The following is a 21,910-nucleotide window of genomic DNA, read 5'->3' as shown; positions in this document are numbered from 1 at the left end:
AATTTTTTCACTCTCTAAGTATCCATTTTTAATTTTTGGCTCGGACATACTGGTCACGTTGTGAACTTTTAGTCCTCTAGTCTAATGGTTGTAAAAGTAGAAAAATTTCAAATTTTAGCTCCTGAGAAGGTCGAAATTTGGTCATATCAGTTCCTGTCGAGTTTTTTAAAATTCACAAAATATTTCCTATTTTTTCTCATTTTAACCCTTTTGCATACCACTACGTTGGACTCTTGTCCCCTTCTTAGCTTCATAAAGCGTCATTCTCATCATGAAGAAGAGCCAATGTACTTAAGGTTTTTTACTGATCTATTTTTAATGATGACGTCATCACCAAAATTGACAAAATCTAATAAGGCTAATTTCAAGGCATTATTGTCAAGGTGTCACATGCCAAATTTGAAAGAAAACGGACAAGCAAATCACGAGATATAGGTGTCCGGATTCCAGTACCAAAAAGGGCCCAAATGATGACGTCATCACCAAAATTGACAATAATCTAATTAGGTTAATTTCAAGGCATTATTGTCAAGGTGTCACTCACATGCCAAATTTGAAAGGAAACGGACAAACCAATCACGAGATATAGATGCCTGGAAAAAATCTAGAAATGGCGTCATCAATCTTAAAACAATTAACTGGTGATAAAAAAAAGCAAGAAAATTTCTTGACTAAAGTACTCGTTACTTCTCGTTACCTACTCGTTACTTCTCGCCACCTAATCGTTACTTCTCGTTACCTACTCGTTACTTCTCGTCACCTACTCGTTACTTCTTGTTACTTCTCGTTACTTCTTGTTACTTCTTGTTACTTCTCGACGACCATGATTGTAGTTAAACGCAAAGTTATATTTCGATGAACAGGGGATGGGGGGGATCCAGAAACAGAAAGACACCCCTTCTCACAGTCTCACCCTTTACTATCTAAACACCCCTTTCTCAAAGACCCACATGAGAACCCTTCCCACTAGAAAAATTGACCAAAATATCGTTCCCAGTGAAAAATAATACCACAATTTTTGTGTCCACTGAAAATGATCAAATAAACCTATCCACACTGCAAAATACAATGCTCTTTTTTCCATCCCACTGAATTTTCTGATTTGAAAAAAAAAAAAGAATTAAATTGAAATCCCCAGCCATAAAAAAATATGGGAATATATCGATCCCCATCGAGTTTCAGTCCAATATTTTGACCCCACCGACTGAAAAAGTCCTACCAGGTTTGCGAGAAAGGGGTGCAGAAAGAAAACAATAATACAGAAAAATGAAATTGACACTGCTGTTGAAATCTTTATAAAAAAATTAGGAAGACATATATTTCAAATTTTCAAAACAGGATTAGAGACTAGTCATATATATTTATTTTGAAAATCAGATTCGTTAATGGTGTGCCGGGAAAGCCTCCAGAGTTATAATCATTATGAAAACGTTTATTTTGAAATCACTAGTATCTGGAGTCAGTATTAATTCAGGCACTAAAAGTGTTGCCGTTGTTGGCTTGATGATTTGATAGAAGCCTATCCGTCCCCCTGTGTATAATACTTCCAAAGAGTTAAAGAACAATGTGATCAAGTGGAGAAACAGAAGAAATCATACAAAGAATTTTCTTTAATACGTTCTATATTTAAAATTTCAAGTAATTTAAATTTTCAAAGTTCCAATAATATTGCAATATTTGTGATTTGTGCAGTTTAAGAGTGAGCAATATGACTTTTAATCATAAAAAAACTCTCAATTGCCTAATGAGAGCAAATTGCACTTCTGGATATCAGATTTATATAAATATCAAGCAAAATTCAATTTCATTATTTTTGAAAGTTAACTTGAATAAAGGGATTACCAAACCGTGAAGTCGCTTATTTGGCTCTTCCAAAAAAACGGGAATGGAGAATATCGTTGACTTGCGGTAATAGGATTTCTGACCCCGCGATTTGTGATCCCATCGAACAATAGGAATTTTTCCCTTTTAGAAGGTGTAAATTTACAGGTGATTTAAAACATTTCAATGCCAATTATAAAAATTTTACAAATTCTCTCCCAGTCTATCAATCTCTTCAACTAGAAAATGCATGTCTTGTTGTGTCTGTGCAGGATTACATGAAATGGCACGAAAAAAGTTGGTCGTGTTTTTCAAAGGTTGATATGATATCAACATACTGCCCTTGTCAGTCATTCTCTTCTTAATTTGTGGGACTATTTTGGATACAGCTTCATCTTTTTCGATACCATCTGCCATTTGTCGAAGACTTGGCGGAACATATTGGAAACAAATATTTGCGCATTCAACCTGAAAAAGAGAAAAACGTGAAACGTGACATATTTTGTTCTTGGCTTCTTGGGGTGGAGGCAACCTTTCCCTTAAAATAGTGAACAAACAAACATTGTAAACAAACCGTGTGCAGCGGGACACAAAATCAAAACAAATGTCACATGTCAAAATGAAAAATCAAAACAAACATGGCTGATTTTTTTGACTGTTTCAATTGTTTTGCAAGTTTGTTTTGGACACGTGATTTCAATTGTTCTCTTTAATGACATGTGGTTTGCGTAATGTTTACATTTTACTACTTTTATGTCCCTTTAAGACTTGTGCTGTATTAAGAATGATAGATTGAATCTAGCGCTTTTTTTGTTTTCACTCGGCACATTTTTCGAAATCTGGCGATAGCGATTTTACGTTCAATCAGCCAGCGTTTGTATGAATGTCATACGCGGATCACACGTTTTGTATTGGCAATTACCTTAAGGGTAGAAATTTTGGCGGGAATTTACTTTGGTGGATGACGGGTTTTTTAATCCGAAATCAGGGTGAAAACATTGATATTGGGGGTAAATTATGAAAAATTGGATAAAATTGGATACAACAAAAAATCTGCCAAAAAATTTTTCCCGCCAAAATTTTTTCCCTTAAGGTAGAAGCTTAATTTTCCATTCAATAATTTCAACGCTAGCCATCTCGGAGTTTTAAATTCAATGTCCATACCTCGCGAATTAATTTGAAGTTCTTCCTTTCTTTTATAATCTCTCCTAAATATCTGAAAAAAATAAAATGATATTCAGATATTCCCAAATGGTTGCTATGGATTCTGATTCTATCAGCTTGTTCAGAACAGACTCTTCTCGTTACTGTCATATTGTCAAAGCCTACAATATAGTCAGAGTTGAAAAAAAATTTCCAATACCTTGCATTATCGAAATATCGTGTTATCTCTTCATCCATTCCTTCCAATCCCTTAGAAATAGAAAATTTATCCTTCTTTAGTCAATATTTTTTTGATCCGATACCAGGAATTTATTTTCTAAGATTGAGTTTTTAAAACTCAATCCAAAATAAAAGAGATTTCTTCTAGCAAAATTAACCTTTTTTTGTTGTTTATCAGCAACAATTACCCTAATTATTATCGACAAATTCAATAGTTTTTGGGAGCTCCGCCCTCTGAACACCCACAAGACCCCCAGCTTCATCAACGTACAGCTTTTCTCTGAGCAATTACCCTTTCAGGGATTAAAAATCCAACCTAAAGTTTACAAAAACGGCCCCAACTCAATGTGTTTAGAAAAACCCCTGGATACTTAGCTTTAAAGTACTTGTTATTAAGGCTCATCTTCATAAGCTATAAACGATGTTATTTTCCGTTACAGTTGATAAGACTAAAGGCAGGAAAATATGGCGGTACGGCGTTATGGCGGTTATACAGAAAAAAAACGGCGGGAGAGTTTCGCAGACTGTCAAAAACTCTTCCAAATGTAAACTATTTTCAGCAAAAAACTCGTACGCGAATTTTCTTCGGCTTTGAGCTTATTTCTTATAGATAGTGATTTTTCTTAGACTATAGCATAGTCTACATAAGCTAGTGCAGCGATTGCTCCTTTTCAATCAAAACGCCGATGCTGTTCCATTGGTTCGAGCTGCCACTGTAATGGTCAAAATTACACCCCTGTGTCACAGACCCTTACTGGAAAAGTCGGGAAAATCTCTTACCTGGTGGGAAGAATACCCTACAATTTCATCCTCACTGGGAAATTGACTATGATTTCATCCTCATTCAAATTCAATGTAAAAATTGCATCCCCATTGGGTTTTTAATAGAAGATTTTATCCCCACTGTGGGAAAAAGCTTCACCGGGGCTGTGAGACAGCAGGGATGTGAAAATTGAAACGAAAAAAAAGCAAACAAAACCTTAGCTTTTAACATGAACCATAACTTCAGTGCATCATTTCTTCGAGCACCTTGAACAGTTTTATCACCGGTGTCCCATTTCTGGCCGTCGTACGTCTCTTTATCCTTCAGGAAAACGTACGACGCGTCTTCCGAATTGCATTTCTCCAAAAGACCCTAAAAGGTTGAAGACACGAGAGTCAATTTAAAATAGTGCAATCTTGTATTCACTTCTAGGTTGTATAGTTTGATCGCATTTTGTTGTCCTGAAGTCAATTAAACAGGTTATTGAATTTCAAAAGTTTAAAAGTATTCCATGAACTGAAAAATACTTCTTAGATAAATACAACATTTTATTAAGTAAATTTTGTCAGGAAGAAAGGAGTATTTCGACATCCCCTTCTCATCATAGACCCGGTGGGATTTTAGCAGCCAGTGGGGGTAAAAGTAAAGGACCAAAACTCGATGGGGATTGATCTTCTCATGTTTTCTATGGCTTGGGATTTGAGCTCCATTGTTTGCCGAGCAGGAAAATTCAAATGATAGCACAATATTTTGCAGTGAGGATTTGCTCATCTGATTATTTTTAGCGGAGACAAAAGTTAGAGAATAATTTTCCACTGGGGATGCTATTTTGGCCATTTTTTTCCAGTGGGAACGGTGCCCCAGTGGGTCTGTGAGAAGAGGGTGAATTTCGAATTCAGTTATAAACCTTGCACCAGCAGATTGATACGAGAGTGACTACAGTGATTGCATGCTCTTACAAATACAATCGAATTTGTGCTTCTATGCTACCGCCGTTATGTAGAGGTCTGCGATTCAGATTTTAGAGTGACCTCGTATTAAAAATGACAAAAAAATACACACCTTATCTTTGACAAGAACAAAAGAACATTGTTGCAGTAATCCCATCATTTTGTGAGGATCCCATGTCATCGAATCTGCTCTACAATCGTAACAAAAATTATGATATTACCTTTGTAGACAATCTACATACAGCTTACAATATTTTCTAATATTTCAACCGAGGGTCGAAAGTCAGGCGGCACATACCCGTCAGCTCGCAACCCTAGAACAAATTTCCCAAAATAATCGACATTGATTTATAAAAAATTTTATACTAGGGCGAAAATAAAAAAATGTAGTGTTTCCGGAAACCGGCCGGGTGAAAAGAAAATTTTTTCTCACCCGGCCGCAGACTATGGGTTCATCTTAAAGAAATTTAAGTTGACTGTTCAAGCTATCAAACGTCGTTTGGTTAGATATTTCCGCTTGTAAATCAAGTTTTGTTCGTTAGTAGTTGATACATTAGTATTCAGGGCTTATTTCATACTGTTTGTACATAAAAGTTCTCTTTAAAGTTCTATATATTTCAATGATCTTAAGTTATCAAAAATAGCAAAAAAAGATTTTTTCCGACCGGCCGCATGAGAGCTTTTTTCCTTCACCCGGATTCCGGAAACACTACATTTTTTTAATTTTCGCCTAGGGAAACAAAAAACCATCAGACTGTCTTTGTGCAAAATTTCAAGTTGTATTTCAATGTGATGTTTGAGATTTGAAGGGATTTCTAGTGACATACCTCAATTAAAATTTTAAGGGAAACATAGGGCAACGTACCTGTCACACCCTGCCATGAGATGTTTATATTTCTCAGACATTAAAGCTGATCCTCCCCAAGCTCCCTAAATAAGAGTAAAAAAATTACAACCCTAACTGTAATTCTCAGATACCATCGTTAAATGTGATTCGTTAAAAAAAAGAATAATTTTCAGTAGTGCTGAACCATCTATTATAATTTCAGTAGACTTTGGCTTTCCTCTTTCTGGCTTAAAAACAGTTCAGTTTAAAAGTAGGACGAAATACTGAAAGAACGGAGCGAAGACCTAGTGGTCAATGAGTCAGTGGCTCAAACCAGAGTTAAAGGTTTGAAATCCCCCTACTTTTTATTCTGTTCCACTCTTTGATAGTTGATCCAGCTAGCCGTGGACTAGAAAAGACTGTCTAAAAGTTCCTAGATTACTGGGCTATTCGCTTAGAATATAGACTCTAATCTATCTGAGAATCAATAAATCAATGATTTTGGTTTTAGTTTAGAAAAGTTACATCAACATGAAACCATAATTTGTGATGTGCACAAATATCGGCGATTTCAATCATCGGGTCGTAAGCGCCACCAACAGTCGTTCCGGCGGTTGCAACCACCATCAATGGTTGATGTCCCTTAAAAGAAACACATAGAGATAGAGAGTTGAGTTCTTGTTTCTTGTTTCAGGCTATAGCCTGAATAGAACGAGGACAAAAGGGTAAAAAATTGATAAGGGGTAGAAAATCTTTGTCCCAGTTCGACTCTTAAAAACGTGGTACAATAGAGTCTCTATAACTCGAACACGCATACGTAGAACATAAATTTGTTTGAGTTATGGAATTTTCGAGTTATGGGAACTAGTTATAAGGCATTATTTGGTGAAAAACACCCTTCTCACAGACCCAGTAGGATTTTTCAGCCAGTGGGAATAGAAATAACGGACTAAAACTCAACGGGGACTGATATTCCAATATGTTTTATGGCTGGGGATGTCAATTCTTTTGTTTTTAAGTCAGATAATTCAGTGGGGATGGGAAAAATAGTATAATATTCTGCAGTGAGGATTGTTTTATTTGATTATTTTCAGTGGGGACAAAAATTGGAGGATAATTTTCCAACGGGTACGATATTTTTTCCAATTTTTCCAGTGGGAAGGGGTCCCACCGGGTCTGTGAGAACGCAGTGTAAGTGAAGGGACAAAAAATCTTGTCAAGTAGATATTCGAGTAATAAAGGTTCGACGGTTCTGGAGACTCAACTGTATCGACGGCTTTATAATAAGTCGTTGACTGTACCCTCCACCGATTACACCCTTCGTGTATTTTTCGCATTTTTGTATTTAACGTTCTTTTTTATAAGAACAAACTATATAAGAACATAAGGCGTTGTGAACTCTAAAACACCTATTTATGAGGAAAATGGAAACAACTCGCAAAATAATGAAGAACATGTTAAGAGCATTTAGGCTTAAAAAGATTAAGAACATCCACAGGCTTAAAAAATGTTGGATGTTCTTATGAAAAAACATATATATTGAAGATTCCATTCAAAATTCACCTTTTTCAGAGATGCTTCAATTTGATTGGTCAAATCATCCATCCTCATTTTGCCCCTAAGAAGAATAAATTGTTTCAAAAGCTCAATTCAAAAGCTCTACTAAAAATTTAAAAACTTCTTAAAAACTAAAGAAACTCGACTGTTAGAACCGTTACACTTCTTTCTGTGCCAGAGTAATATTAAATACGCAGCGTGTGATCTGGAGAATCTGAAAGACACTTTCCAAAAGTCGAGTTGGGCGACCAAATTGTTTTAAATATTACCAGGTTGAGATTCTAGAACAAAGTCAGTCCGGTGATGAAATTTTCGTGTTTTCAATTGATATTCAATTTCTCAGAAACAAGGTTGTTGAAGGGTGAGTGATTTATCCAATTGGGTGATAAATTTATCCAATTGGGTGATAAAATTTTGAAAATATTACTGGAATAGATGGGATGGAGGGGGGGGGCGTTTGGAGTTCGACTGGGTCAAAAATACGGTCGTGTGAAGTTAACTACTCTCGTGTACCTAATAAGCATCCCCTGCTAATAAATTTTTTGAATTTTTTTTCACCTAGGACATTTTTATTATCCAACCCCCTGCTTATTTCAGCCCCCCGGCTATTAGGTACCCGAGAGTACTCAAGACTTGGAAACAAGGAAGCAATATATTCAATGAAATTTTTACGTCAAATCATCAGTTTTAATTTTAACGACATTGTCAGATCCAATACCAAGAAGCGATGCCCATTTGATAAACGAATAATGGCACTAATAAGATAAAAAGATTCAAAAAAGTAAAAAATCTATAGAATATTGTAATTAATAAGATATAGCCAAAAACGAGAGAAAAATCTGCATGCAACTTTTTCCAGGCAAGAGGCAAAAGTGAGGCCTTAATATTTTTCGCCGCATTTCAGATGACTTTCTTTGTTTTCGCGTTTTACTTTTTTCAAATGTTTACTTGCAATCCAGTGTTTGTTTGAAAATTACGTGGGACGTGGGTGTAACTTATGTAAGAAAAAACTTACTCGCTAAACCTGTACAGAAAAAATTCCACTTCAGCCTTTGGCTATAACTTAAGAGCACTATAGAGAACAAATTGGAGAATTTTAAAACCAGCCTCACAAGGGGTGGTCCAACTGTTTTTTAGTCAAAGATTGTTTTGACACGCGAAACTGAACAGAGTAAAGAATTAATTGACGATTCTTAAAAACCGTTTCATGATAGTTTGTTGAAAATATCGCGTTGACCACGGGTTGACCATTACCTCTTCTGATACGTATATGATCAAACTCTTGAAGCCGCTCAGTCCAGTTTTCTTAATATCTGGGCAATGTCTAAAATTATAAAAATGATCAAACTTTTCACACAACTAAATATTAAGTTTTGAAATTATTTACTCATTGAAATACACCTTTTCGAACGTAGCCGCCGATTGCTGTGTGGGCATTTCTTTGTCCGTTTTACCTCCCTAAAACCGCCCCAGTCTTTTTTCTCGCACCTATAGACAATACAGTAAAACCTCTAATTAACGGACACTCTAAAAGGCGGACACCTCTGATTAGCGGACAATTTCATTTTCCCCGGGCGTTTCCTAGTCAAATCCTCATAAAAAAGTTTCTAAAAGGCGGACACTCAATTAGCAGACCCTCTGATTAGCAGACAAATTTTTTCGCACGAAATGGCCAAAACCCCTATTTTAGCTCTTCAATTAGCGGACATTGAATATCAAACGGGTCACAGACGTCCAAAATCGAAAAAAATATTTTAAATATTTTATTTCAAGCACTTATTAGTCTTATTTTTTCAAATTATTTCTACAAATTTCCAGTTTTCCCTTGACTAATTCAACGAATTTAGGTGGGCCAAAGAAATCATAAATTACTTGTACTTCAAGACCGTACCCACCACCTCGATTTAACCTCAATAATAACCGTTTTAATAAGCTTTCTCTTGTTCTTCTATGGCCTAATGTCTGCATATAAGTACTTTACACCCCATTTTGTATTTTTGACACCCTGGGATGGCCTAATTTCAAAATTGGAGCTCCAAGATCAAAAGTTTCTAAAAGGCGGACACTTCTAATTAGCGGACACTAACCCCTTTCCCCGACGGTGTCCGCTAATTAGAGGTTCCACTGTATACACCTATAGAAAAAGGTGTAAAAATGGATTGGATCGAGTTTAGGCACGCACCTGATCACGCGACTACGGTCGAAAAGGTGTATTTCTTTCAAAATTCTTGACATGCATAAGTCATTTTCTAACGAAAAAATAAAAACATACAAGAAGGTCAAAATTCAGCTTTTTGCAGGTGCTCCCGTTAGAAAACATGACATCATCTTATAAAAACAAAGTTAGTTAGATTCTTGTGTGAACATCTTTGTAAGCAAGGTCTAGTTTAGATATAAACTTATTTCTTTTCCTACCGGGTGCGCCACAAAAAAGTTTCTCTCTTTGAAACTAATTTTCTCGAAATCTACAAATTTTAAAAGAATCATTCCTATTTCATTCAAAAGAAAAAGGATAAACTTAAATTTCGATGGGTCATTTGTTAAATTCGATTCATTAGATCAAAAGTTATGCTCAATTGAATAAAAAAGTTACTTTCAGAAAGTGCTTGAAAACGTTAAAAATCGACCTATCAAATTTCTATTTTAAATTTGGCAATCACAAAAACCTTTACATGATTAAGAGCATTTTTCACGAGTAACTAAACACATAAATTTTGAAACTGAAGGGTCGAAAGGGTTTGAAATCTTCATCAAAATAATTTTAATTTACTTTTACCAAAATTTTCCTCAGATTTTTGGTTCTCCTTCTAGACTGGATAAAGTCTATGTAAGACTGGATCCACCTCGAAACCCATATTCGATGTATTTTTATGAATTTCAGTTTTTTGGCCTTTTTCGACAAATTTTCTTCATTTCAATAAAATTCAACCTTCCTTTATATAACAAAAGGTCATTTAGACAGCTAATTATCATTTTTAATGACTGAATCGAAAATACTGATGTATCATGTAATCATGCTTCTGTTCACAAAAAAAAAATCGGTATAATTTTTGTTGGCGAGAATATTTAGAACATCCCAGACTTAGTCAAAAAACTTGCGAAATTTGCAAAAGAAAATGTTATAAATTTCTCGATTATTGGACCTCTCAAAAGTCACTAGTGTCAGTTTGCATACCTAAAGTTCTCAACATGCTGATAATAAAGAAAAAAGTAAGGAATCAATAATCTCTTACTTGTATCTTGCTAAATGAATAGTCATTCCATTGCACATTGAACCACCTTACGTAATGAATAATTAAGAAAGTTTTACCGTCAAACCTTTACTATTTACGATTAAGCCTATATGCCTTAGATACACCCCCTTCTCACAGACCTGGTGAGATTTTTCAGCCATTGGGGGTAAAAATAGCGGATCAAAACTCAATGGGGACTGAATTATTCTCATGTTTGCTCATGACTGGGGATTTGAATTCCATTGTTTTTTAGCAAGAAAATTCAGTGGAAATGGAAAAAATTGCACAATAATTTTCAATGAGGATTAGCTTATGTGATTATTTTCAGTGGACACAAAAATTAGAGTAAAACTTTCCACTGGGGACGATATTTTGGCCAATTTTTCTAGTGGGAAGGGTTCTCATGTGGGTCTTTGAGAAAGGGGTGTTTAGATAGTAAAGGGTGAACACTTCACAAGCGACTGAAATAAGAAGGATTTTTTTTCAATAAAAATATCTGACACTGCGTTTTGCTTGTTTTGTTAACACTAAACAAAGATGCCGAACTGTGAGCACCACATGTTAGTTTTTATTTCTGAAAATCGACCTGTGGCGACGAACTAAAAGTATTTTCCTACTCATAAATTACACAAAATAATTAACTCAATGGTCTAGAAAACTTTATGCTTCGAGATTTTATTCGTTCATTCGTTTATTATCGTTCGTTATTTTTCTGATCATGATTATGATGATGAAATTCATTATTCGGAATTTCTTTCGTAGTCTTTTACTAGAAAACTTGTCCAAATTTATCCTTTAAAGAGGAGGTGTTTGAGTTAGAGAGACCCATAGCGAAAAAGCATGAAAATGGTGAGCATGTTACTCGATTACCTGGTAAGAATAGACCATCACCATCAGTAAAGCCAGTCAGTGATTTCATTGTTGATAAAACTTGCTGTTCGATAAGTAATTGTATTGGTGCAATTTCGTATGTCAACCTATAACAGTAATAAAATGTTATTATTTCTTTATTTCAATTCAACTTCATTCAATCTGCTAGGCACAATAGGTGCAATGCACAGGTAAAGCATAAGCCTCAAGTTTCTAAGGCCCTAACCTTCTCCTGTTTTTGGAGCTCGTGACAACCAGCAGGGTGTGGTTCTTCTCAACATCGTCTTTATATAAAATTTAGTCACCTCAATGAACATAAATTTTAGATAGCTCTAGTATTTTTTACTATTTGTTTCTCCTTTTAGTGATAGTAGTTCTTCCTTTAGATTTTACCTCTATCCCAGCTGGCACACAAAGTTGTTTCAACGTTCATATAACGTTATATGGACGTTGTGAACGCCAGATAAACGTCGAAAAAACGTTGTGTGCCAGCTGGGATTTTATTAGCTTAGTACCCTTGGCGATATCACTTATATCTTTTTGCGATTAAAATGATATAATACGCCAACACAAACGATATACCGTGAAAAGTTGGTAGTGCTATTTGTTAAAATTAGCTCTCCAACCTAGACGCCATTTTTAATTCAATTACTACCGTAAATTAGTCTAATGTCGACACCCCTTTTATAATTTCGACACCTTTCTTTGGGGGTAGGAATGGTCGGAATCACTGATGGAAACTATTTTTCTTTCCTTGGCGATCTTAGTGGAAAAAACTTTTATCTATAATAGTGATCCTGACCTTCCTAATATTCCTATCTCTAAAAGAGGGTGTCGAAATTAGAAGATGGGGGTCGAAATTAGAAGAGAGATGTCGACATTAGACCAACTTACGGTACTACCGTTTAAATCAATTGTAAAGGGCATTACTTATCACAGTCAAAACTCTTACATGGGTGTGTTTGTAGTGGACGAGAGCCAATCACCACACAGAACGATTGGATCTATCCCTGACCATAATTGATTGAAGAAGCGTGGATGGGCTAGATGTAAAATACAGAACATTAGTTATGGAGTTGGTGACAGTTTTTTAAGAATTTTATTCAGGAAGTCATTAAGTCTTTCCGTGCCGCTGTAAGCATATGCCGACAGAAATTTAAACTGTGAGATCAGAATACAATGAAAATTTTATTGTGCATGTCTCAACCAAACTGTTATCCAAAAAAATCAAAGATGGAGAGTATGTATCCTTTACTAGGAAGATTAGTTTAATGGCATCAAAGAAGCATATAGCTAACCTCCTTTCACGGAATATTTCAAAATTTGATCAGCGTGTAATTCCATTTGTTCAAGGGTGTCGCCCGAACGTTTGATTTCTAAATCGACAAGTTCAGCTAGTTGTTCAGGATTTTTGAAATCAACAACTGTCGATGTTCTGTCATTTGAATCTTCTAAGTAGCCACATATTTTATTGATAATTCTGTGCATAAACGTCTGTGTGCTTTTTCCGTCAGTACTGTAGGGTAGAAGACCTATATGCGTAAAAAAAGACAAAAGAGGAAAGATTTTCAAAGCCTGAATATGACTGTTCCATTTAATAAAGAGGATGTTCGAAAGACTCGAAAATGGACAAAAATTAGCAAAAAATACCTTGGAAATATTCATCTCTATTAAAGTAAGGCATGTGGACCAAGCTAGCTATTTTTTTGCTGATTTTCGTGATCGTGATTGAAGATAAAAAATTGCGCGATATCGTGATCAGAGTTACCGCTTTAAAGCTCACTTTCTTTTTTAGATATCTATATAAAAACTTACACTTGAAATCATTATTTTCATTTGCGTTGCAGTTGGAATCCTTCGAGTGCTGATTCAAAAAACGTATCGTTGAAGAACTTCCAAGTATTCGGGGATCTTTCACAAAACATTTGACTCTTTTGACCAGTGGTATTATTCTTCTTGTATCCATAGCAACGGCTTTATATATTTTTTTCTAAATAAAAAACGAAAATTATGCTTTTGAAGGGATAACCAACTATTTTTTATTTTTAATGTCATATATTGGCCAATTTAGAGAAGTAAATCCGTATAAACTCACACCCCCTTCGCACTAACCTGGTGGGTGCGTACCTCTCCCACGGAAAGATTGGCTAAAGAATCGTCCTCCAGTGAAAAAGATTCTCCAATTTTTGTCCAATACTATCCCTCACTGGATTTTTGTTTTGAATAATGGAATTTCTATCCCAATTGGGATTTCAATACAGATTTTTATCCCCGCTGTGGAAAAAACTTCGAACAGTGGTTTGCTTAGTTCCAAGGGGAGGGGTAATTAGGCAAAACTGGTATGTGCAAGCCGTAAGAATACCCGAACATACCATTTTTTCATACCTTAAACTTCTCTCATATAGAGTTTAAAAATTTCAAAAATTTTAGGGTCAATTTTCGATTTTTAGCTCGGACACATCCGTCATCTCCCCAGGGCACGGTTTTTTTATGGCGTTACAAAATATTCCTTTTAGGAATTTGGTTCATATTATTTTAATATTAACTTTAATCAAAAGTTGAGCGAAAAAAAAAACTATTCATTAACATGCAAGCGTCACAAAAAAATTTCCAATAATAAGATACACTATCCCTAAAATATAATTCGTATGAAATTTATGATATTTATAACTAATTTTTTAAACTTGTTTCTTGAAGGGAGATCTGCACAGATTTGTGAATGTTTCTCCTGTAAATTGGATAGAAAATACACTTTTTTTGAATATAAGAACAATTTTATAAGGACAATGAGGCTCAAAATCACCAGAAATAAGAACAATTTAAAAACAATGCTGATCCTGAAATTACTAAATTTTAAGCAATTTAAAGGGGTTGAAGTAGTAAAAGTTAGGTATAACGCCTAAACTACCTCAATTACACCCTATAAATAAGAACAATTTTAGGCTCAGAGTGCCAAAAAACAAACAAACAGCCGAGCCTCAGCAAAAACTTTACTGGCTCTTATAAAAAAAAAGTGATGCATCTAAAAGATGCACACATATCCTCGTTTAAATTGCACGTGAAATATGCAATTCTAGAACACGAGATAAAGCCTTATTCACATAATCAATGTCATCACTTGAAATGTTACGATGCATGCAAAGTCGCACACGTTTGTCAGTGAAGGCCATAGCTTCAATATTATACCTTTCTCTGAGCATGTGAACAATTTCTGACGATTTACTGTCTTTAAGCTCGATAAATACAATACTCGTTAGCCCGTGCTCCGTATTAACAAAAGCAGAATCTCCAAAACCAAGAGAATTGACGTTGTCAGCAACCGCTCTAGCATGTTGGTGATCTATTTCGATCCATTGATGTGCATTTTCTAAAGCATATATTCCAGCAGCTGTCAGATAACCAATTTGTCTCATACCTCCTCCTAAACTTTTCCGGATATGAAGCGCCTTATCGATTAATTCTTCAGATCCACCAATAACACAACCAACAGGACATCCCATTCCTTTGGATAAACACATTGATACTGAGTCAGCATTTCGAAGTATTTCCTTCATTGTATTGCCTGTTGCTATGGCAGCTCCCAACAGCCGAGCACCATCTATGTGGAGTTTGACGTCGTACTTTTTACATAAGGAATAAGCATCTTGGAGATATTGATCACGCAACGGTATTCCGCCTTTCACCATGTGTGTGTTCTCCAACACAAGCATTGAAGTTTTACAGTGATATGGACCTTGTCGGAGTATGATCTTCTCGACGCCTTCCAAACGAAGGCTTCCGTCATCTTGATTAGGTAACGGGCGAGCAACGATGCCACCATACTGCATAAAATGACCCTGCTCACCAAAGTAGACGTGTTGGTCCGTCCCAATAATTAATTCTTGACTTCTCCCTTGGCAATGTGCTAAAATACATAGAAGGTTTCCCATAGTACCACTCGGCGCAAATAAAGCTTTTTCTTTACCGAACATCTCAGCAGCTTTAAGTTCCAGTTCGTGCGTTGTTGGATCTTCTCTGAAGACGTCATCGCCAACCGTTGCTTGAAACATCTTTGTAAGCATCTGATCACAAGGTTTGGTCACTGTATCTGATTTAAGGTCAATTAATTCATCTCCACTTTTAACATGGTAGTAAGCGCATGCATAACGCATGCAACTCCGTTTAGAATTGAACTTTAGAAGGTTGACAAATCTAGTCGTTAGAAGCATACTTGAAAATATGATAAATTCAGAACGAAAAAAATATATACATACACAAGCAAACCCCTTCTGTGCTAACATGAAAGTGATTAGTTCCTGCGTCTCAGGTTTTAGATTGTATAATTTAAATATCAAAGAAAAGTCGTGGGTAGCAAAGAATCCGGGGGGACACTCATATGGTCCGACTCACCGCCCTTAAGTGTACGTTTTTCGAGACCTTCAAAATGTAAAGGGTGTACTTTTGATAGAATGCACTACAAGGATCTTCTTTTAGCTGGATACACAAGGTTGTGTTTTGGAGACTGCTTAATTGCAAGTACGACAGTAAAAATCTGATGAGCCTTTAGTAGTTTTGTTTTGCACCCATTTTGATTTCTTGTGAACATTGTGTCGACATCTCAGGCTCATTTGAGCCAAACAAGATATGGAATCAAACTAAACTGTGAGGGTCAGAAACGTTCGATAAAATGCATTGTAAGGGTACTTTTTCACTGCTCAAGGGCTGCACTATAAGGGTCCGATTTTAAAAGCCATTTTTTCGGCGGCATATTTCACCGTTTAGAAATCGAGTGCCCCCCGGCAGAGAATGTGTGTACAACAAAGACAAAAAAAAAAAAATCATAATAGCAAAACATTGACGTAAATCAGATTTTTCATTTCATCATGGATATTCTAAACTTTTTGGGGAAAACCATCCTAAAATATTCCTATGATATGTTCTTAGATTAAGGATCAAAATTTAACCTAAATTTAACAAGAATGCACCTGAAACATAAAATGGTAAAATTATTGAGCCCAATTTACAGCTAAGAATGAATGCTTTATAAATGGCATTCTTAGGTTTCGTTGCCAAATTCCATGATCTTAATATATATCTTAGCATATTCTTAATTTTTGGCCAATTTCATTACGAGTGATTTTAGTATATTATTATAAAAGAAAAAGGCGTGTATCCTTAGAGTTGTCCATAAGTTAAGTAGGTGTTTTTCAAATTACAATGAAAATACCTTATGGTTGGTTTCAAGTTCCTTAACAATAGGCGGAGCGAGATACCCTGCAAAATTTATGAGGGAGTGCAGACGTTTATGACATATTCATTACCTTTTGATAAAATAAAGACAATAATTACAGTGTCGTAAAAACCGCTCTCATCCATAAATTTTGCAGGGTATCTCGCTACGCCTATGCTTAACACCTAATTCAGCTTGAAATAATTATGTAATTATGCCGTGCATAAGTTATTTATAATTTCTATGATAAATCATGCCATCACAAAAACAGCTGGGGCTCTCTTAATGTAAACATGGTCTGACTCACTAAGAAGACAAACCTAGGAAAGAATATATTGTAACAATTTTTCAAATAAAAATAATTGACATATTGACATAATTTTGAAATTGAAGCTTGAGAAAAGGTCAAGTTCAAGAAGAAATTCAATCTCAGGGGTTCCCAAATCATCCCAGGCGAGATAGAGCGCTTTTTGATTGCCTTTTTGATTTTCTGACAATAAATTGTATTCTCTTTAATTTGAGACGAAAGACCATGAGACCACTAAACAACTGCGCTTTGAAAATCTAAACATCAAGTTCAACCAAAAGTTACTTTCCAGTACACGTTTTATTATAAGAACAAACTATATAAGAACATAAGGCTTCATTGGCCAAAATGTTAAGAGCATAATAAGAACATTTTAAAGCTTTGTGGACTCTAAAACACCCTATTTCTAAAGAAAATCGGCTCATAAATGGTGAAAATAAAACATATTAAGAACATTTTTAGGCTTAAAACTCAAAAAGTTAAGAACATCTCAAGGCTTCAAAAATGTTGGATGTTCTTATAAAAAACGTGTATTAAAAAGGTATTTTATAGATATTAACCTTTCCAGTGCACAGAATTTTTTGAAAAATTTTCAGCTTCTTTTTTTGAAATCCAAAAACTTCAAACTGGCATGAAAGCTTATAACTTGGGAGTGCAAGGCAGTGGTTTCTAATTTTGAGCGTATATACACGTCACTCGTGTTTGAAGGGTTAATCTATATTAATAATAAAAATTTTGGTAAAATTTAAAATCGTCTCAAACATAATTTAACTACAATGATCGTTATCTAACTGCTGAAGATTATAGATTCGTTCTTGAACTTTAACAATTTTGGCTTGTGTTTTTAATATTTTCCATTGCAAAGACAATATTTCTGAGGCTGTTTCTGTTGATTGTGGTTTGCGATGAAAGACACTGGGTACAAGTGAAATGTCACGTGATTCGTATTTATTAGTTAGTTTTTGAATTAGTGCAACCTGATTGGACGTTTGTTCGATTGTTGGACGTTGATTGGTTGATTTTTGAAGACTGTCTTCGATTTTGGACTCCTCTAATTCTTCACGTGTTAGTAGTGTAATTTTCTGCATTGATTGTTTATTAATTGCATCATTGTGTGTATTTAAGAGGTTTTTATCGAATAGAGGTTCATTATTTACAAAGCTTTCTTCTAGCTTTGTTCGGTAAACGCTAGACTCACGTTTCAAAGGTTTTTTGTCAGAGCTCTTGTGGTGTCTCGTATCATTCTTTGGTATAATATTACTCTGACTTTGAGATATATTGTTTATTGTTTTTAAGGGAGGGTACATAACAGTCGATCTTTGCGAATCTTGCTTCGCGCGGTATCTGGCGTTCGCTCGTCTTATAATTTTCTTTTTCTTACGAAATTTAAACATCTCTTCACTTACATCATTGTCAATATTATTATCATAAATTGTCGAGTAACTCGATTTGTGACTCGACTTTTTTATTCGTATCGTAAGACTTGATGGCTGAGATGATCTTTTGGTTGCAGTACTTGTAGGTTGCGATGGTCTCCTTCTTGAGTCTTTGGATGTTGTGGCGGTCGCGCGAAGAAAATTATACGACGAACTTTCAATGGGAGAAGTCTGTTCACTTTCTTCAGGAATATAATCTGAATCGATTCGATATCTCAACGGTTTATATTTGTCTCGATATTTTGGGTTTATCCAGGAATTTACGCTTTCCATTGATGTATTTTGAGAGTGTTCTCGTAACTGCGACAATCGTTTACTACGCCTTTTATATCGACTTTTATAATCGTAAACATTTTCGCGACGAGTGCTCGTACTAACTGTTGACATTTTGTCATCCAAAACATCTTTTAATTTCGGTTCTGTGCCACTATCTTGGCCGTAGATTGTCCTTAGACTTTGCTTAGGCAAATATCTTTGAGTTTCAGTTATTGCTTTATTTCTGATTGGTAAAGTTTGTGTGGGAGCAAAAGATCTCGATAAATCTTGTTTTATTTTCAAGTTTTCTGCAATGTGTTTTTGACCAGTTTTTTGTGTGACAAAACTGTTTCTTGTAGCTGATTTGATTGGCTGCTCGTAGTCACGTGGTGTCGAATGTTGAAACATGGTTGGTCCATTCGGTTCAAACTGTCTGTTCTTGTTAGTGATTGGTAGATTAAAATCACGTGATGTAGAATACTTGCTTATGATTGGTTCTTTTTTATCTATCTTTGATGTCATTGGTTGAAAAGAGTCACGTGGGAGAGGCTGTTCAATGATAGTCGAATCTTTCGATTTTCGTTTCTTTTTATTACTGAAAGCGAGGAGATTTCCTTTGATACTTTTCTCATACATGATTGTTTCATTAAAACTAACTCCAAAAGTTGGACCCCATACACTTTTAACAAGGGGAGTCACTAAGAACCAAATATACAATAAAATGCACGCAAAACTTGAAGCCATTTGAACCCAAACTGACGGCCAATTTTTGACCAGTGTTTTCATACTAGAGTTTTCTTCAGGCGAATGCCAATTTGTTAAAACCATTAATATATGCATTGATGCTAGTGACATAATTATGTGAAAGAAAGAATAATTATAACCGACATAATCAACCAATGAAAATTCATAATCTCTCGTCCGAGTCTCATCGTCAGTTTTCTTAGTATCTTCATATAAAGTTGCCATGGCATACGTTTCACTCTCCGCCAATGCGAGGCCGTATTTCCCTAAATGTGACGTAGTAGTTCGAACGGTACAAGCGAAAATCAGTAAAACCAAAGTTAGCAAGCAACCGAAAATTGCACCACCACTAACTCCAGTATAGGAGTCGTATTCTAGTATGATGTTACCAAGTGGATTACACGATGAGTCTGGTTCTGAGGAAAGTGTGTTCCAAGTCAAATAAAGTGCATACAAAATAACTACGGAACTCTGCAATAACCCAGCACCGGGTAGATGATTTTGGACAGACGGTGTAACGGAGACAGCCACCGCTAAAACACATTGCATCCCCATAAAAGAAATATAGAAAAAATTAGCATTGCATTTCATAACGTTTGCTGGGTGCGTGAAGTATATGTAAAACGCGATCAAGGCAACAAAACAAACTGCAAAGATCAGCAATGTTACGATTGCCATGGCAACATACCATAATTTTGTTTGCCCTGTTTCTAACTTTTCGGCCCATGTGAGGGACCACGAATTTCCGAAATCAATCACCAAAATAATTTGAAACATAATAAACATGAATCCGCCAGTTAAACTCAAATACATCCAAATTCGGAATATCCCAATCCGTTTCGGTATATAAAATGTCGCAAATGTCAACCCGAAAATCAATCCCATTTTAAACATCCATAATCCATTGTTCAATCGAGCGCGAAAACTTGTCACTTTTTTAACACGAATCATCAGCAAAGCCAATATAAAATGAAATGCTGTCATCGCAAAAATAATCCGATAGACGGCACCAAATCCGACAAATTTATCACAAGTGTCAGATGAAACTACTTTGTTACATAAGTTCGGTATTTTGTCCATTTTGGCGCGTAATCCAGGGATCATAGCGATAACGCAGGTTACTGTAGCTAAGAGAAGGAAAGAGCAATATCTGAATTTAGCCCGAGTTGCTGAATCTCTAGCCGCTAGTCCACAGATAGATGAGCAAGCACAACAAGTAAGTTCTGCGGCTAGTTCAGCTACCCCTGCAGTTTGCAATACTGCTCCCATGTAAAATATTGCTTCTCTTGTTCATTAGTATTTAAAAACATTTGTTAAATCTTCATTGACCATTCTTCAAAAAGTTCGTTAATTCCCATGAATAATAAGTTTATCCAGCAACATGTATCTCCTTTTCAAATTTTCATAATTTCATTTGTTGGTTGGTAATGTTTTCGAATCATTAGATTTCTGTTTTCTGTTTTCAAATAATTCCACTAAAACATGAAAGAAAGTAAAGAATCCATAAAAAAGGATTGAAGACGCTATAATAACATTCGAATATAATCAACTATTGAATGAAAACAATCGAAAAATCTTCATCGTCGTAAAGAAACAATTAAAAACACTCCATCTCAGAGTTCGAACTCACTTTCAGCATTGCTGCCTTGGCAACAAAAATAGTTCTTGTATTTTCAAAGATCTCTAACTTTAAAATGTAGGAAATCTACGGGGGGGGGGGGTGCAACTATTCTAAACATTTTCATGAAATGAACCACTGCATATTCCTGCCAAATACACGTTTTTTATAAGAACATCCAAATCTTTTTAAAACTTCGGATGTTCTTAACTTTTTTAGTTTTAAGCCTAAATATGTTCATTAATTGGGTGTTTTAGAGTCCGCAAAGCGTTAAAATGTTCTTAACTTGTTCTTAATATTTTGGCCATGGAAGCTTTATGTTCTTATATAGTTTGTTCTTATAAAAAACGTGTAGGTCACTTGAAAATAAAGTCAGCTAAGGGGACCGATGTTTCAGTTCGAATTACAGAAAGATTCAAATCATGGAGGTTCGAATTAGAGAGAGTTGCCAGCAATCAGCTATAGTTAAGACATTTCAGGGGTGTATATCCCGAATTCTAAAAAAGCAAATGAAGAAAGCTCTTTTATATACCTTATGTGCGCACATAGTGGAATATTCTTGTAGCTAAAAAAATTATCAGCAAACAGCTCTTATAATATTACATATACATTGTATTCGTAAAAAAGAAATTGAAAATTTTAAAGATTTCCTATGATATTCTACTTATTAAAAATAGAATATACTTTTGAAGATATTCAGATGGCATGGCTTTCAAAGTGCCAGAACAAAACCTTTGATTTCTGTATAAGTATTATTATATAGGAAAATGAGGGATGCGTGGTTATATACACAGGTTAGAGACATTAGAACTATGGATTAAATTTGGGGCCATCCACATAGTACGTGCGCAGTGATGGGGGGAGGGGGACTTAACAAAAGCGTACGTCTATTGTTTGAATGATTTCATTTCTATTGTTCTGCGTACAAGGGGGCAATA

The 21,910-nt window shown here is 35.3% G+C and overlaps 3 protein-coding genes across 3 annotated transcripts; all 3 read right to left on the bottom strand.

The window, feature by feature from the left end:
• Positions 1-1,903: 1,903 nt before the first annotated feature.
• Positions 1,904-13,398, bottom strand: LOC136819285 (cysteine sulfinic acid decarboxylase-like). Its single transcript, XM_067075516.1, has 15 exons — positions 13,219-13,398; positions 12,702-12,935; positions 12,356-12,446; positions 11,404-11,510; positions 10,534-10,579; positions 8,555-8,624; positions 7,973-8,055; positions 7,307-7,361; positions 6,269-6,385; positions 5,783-5,847; positions 5,030-5,108; positions 4,184-4,339; positions 3,185-3,234; positions 2,986-3,037; positions 1,904-2,289 (listed from the first exon to the last, which is right to left on the bottom strand). The coding sequence occupies exons 1-15, from the start codon at positions 13,367-13,369 to the stop codon at positions 2,026-2,028; spliced, it is 1,620 nt and encodes a 539-aa protein (XP_066931617.1). The 5' UTR covers positions 13,370-13,398; the 3' UTR covers positions 1,904-2,025.
• A 544-nt stretch (positions 13,399-13,942) lies between these two features.
• On the bottom strand, positions 13,943-15,670 carry LOC136819198 (uncharacterized). Its single transcript, XM_067075410.1, has one exon. It carries the CDS (start codon positions 15,609-15,611, stop codon positions 14,451-14,453), a length of 1,161 nt encoding a protein of 386 aa, XP_066931511.1. The 5' UTR covers positions 15,612-15,670; the 3' UTR covers positions 13,943-14,450.
• A 1,846-nt stretch (positions 15,671-17,516) lies between these two features.
• Positions 17,517-20,816, bottom strand: LOC136819241 (uncharacterized). Its single transcript, XM_067075456.1, has one exon. It carries the CDS (start codon positions 20,621-20,623, stop codon positions 17,687-17,689), a length of 2,937 nt encoding a protein of 978 aa, XP_066931557.1. The 5' UTR covers positions 20,624-20,816; the 3' UTR covers positions 17,517-17,686.
• Between the last annotated feature and the right edge of the window lie 1,094 nt (positions 20,817-21,910).

This window comes from Clytia hemisphaerica, unplaced genomic scaffold (assembly GCF_902728285.1).
Source record: "Clytia hemisphaerica strain Z4C2 unplaced genomic scaffold, Clytia hemisphaerica genome assembly, whole genome shotgun sequence".
Classification (NCBI taxonomy): Eukaryota; Metazoa; Cnidaria; class Hydrozoa; order Leptothecata; family Clytiidae; genus Clytia; species Clytia hemisphaerica.
This window is presented reverse-complemented; position numbering and strand designations above follow the sequence as displayed.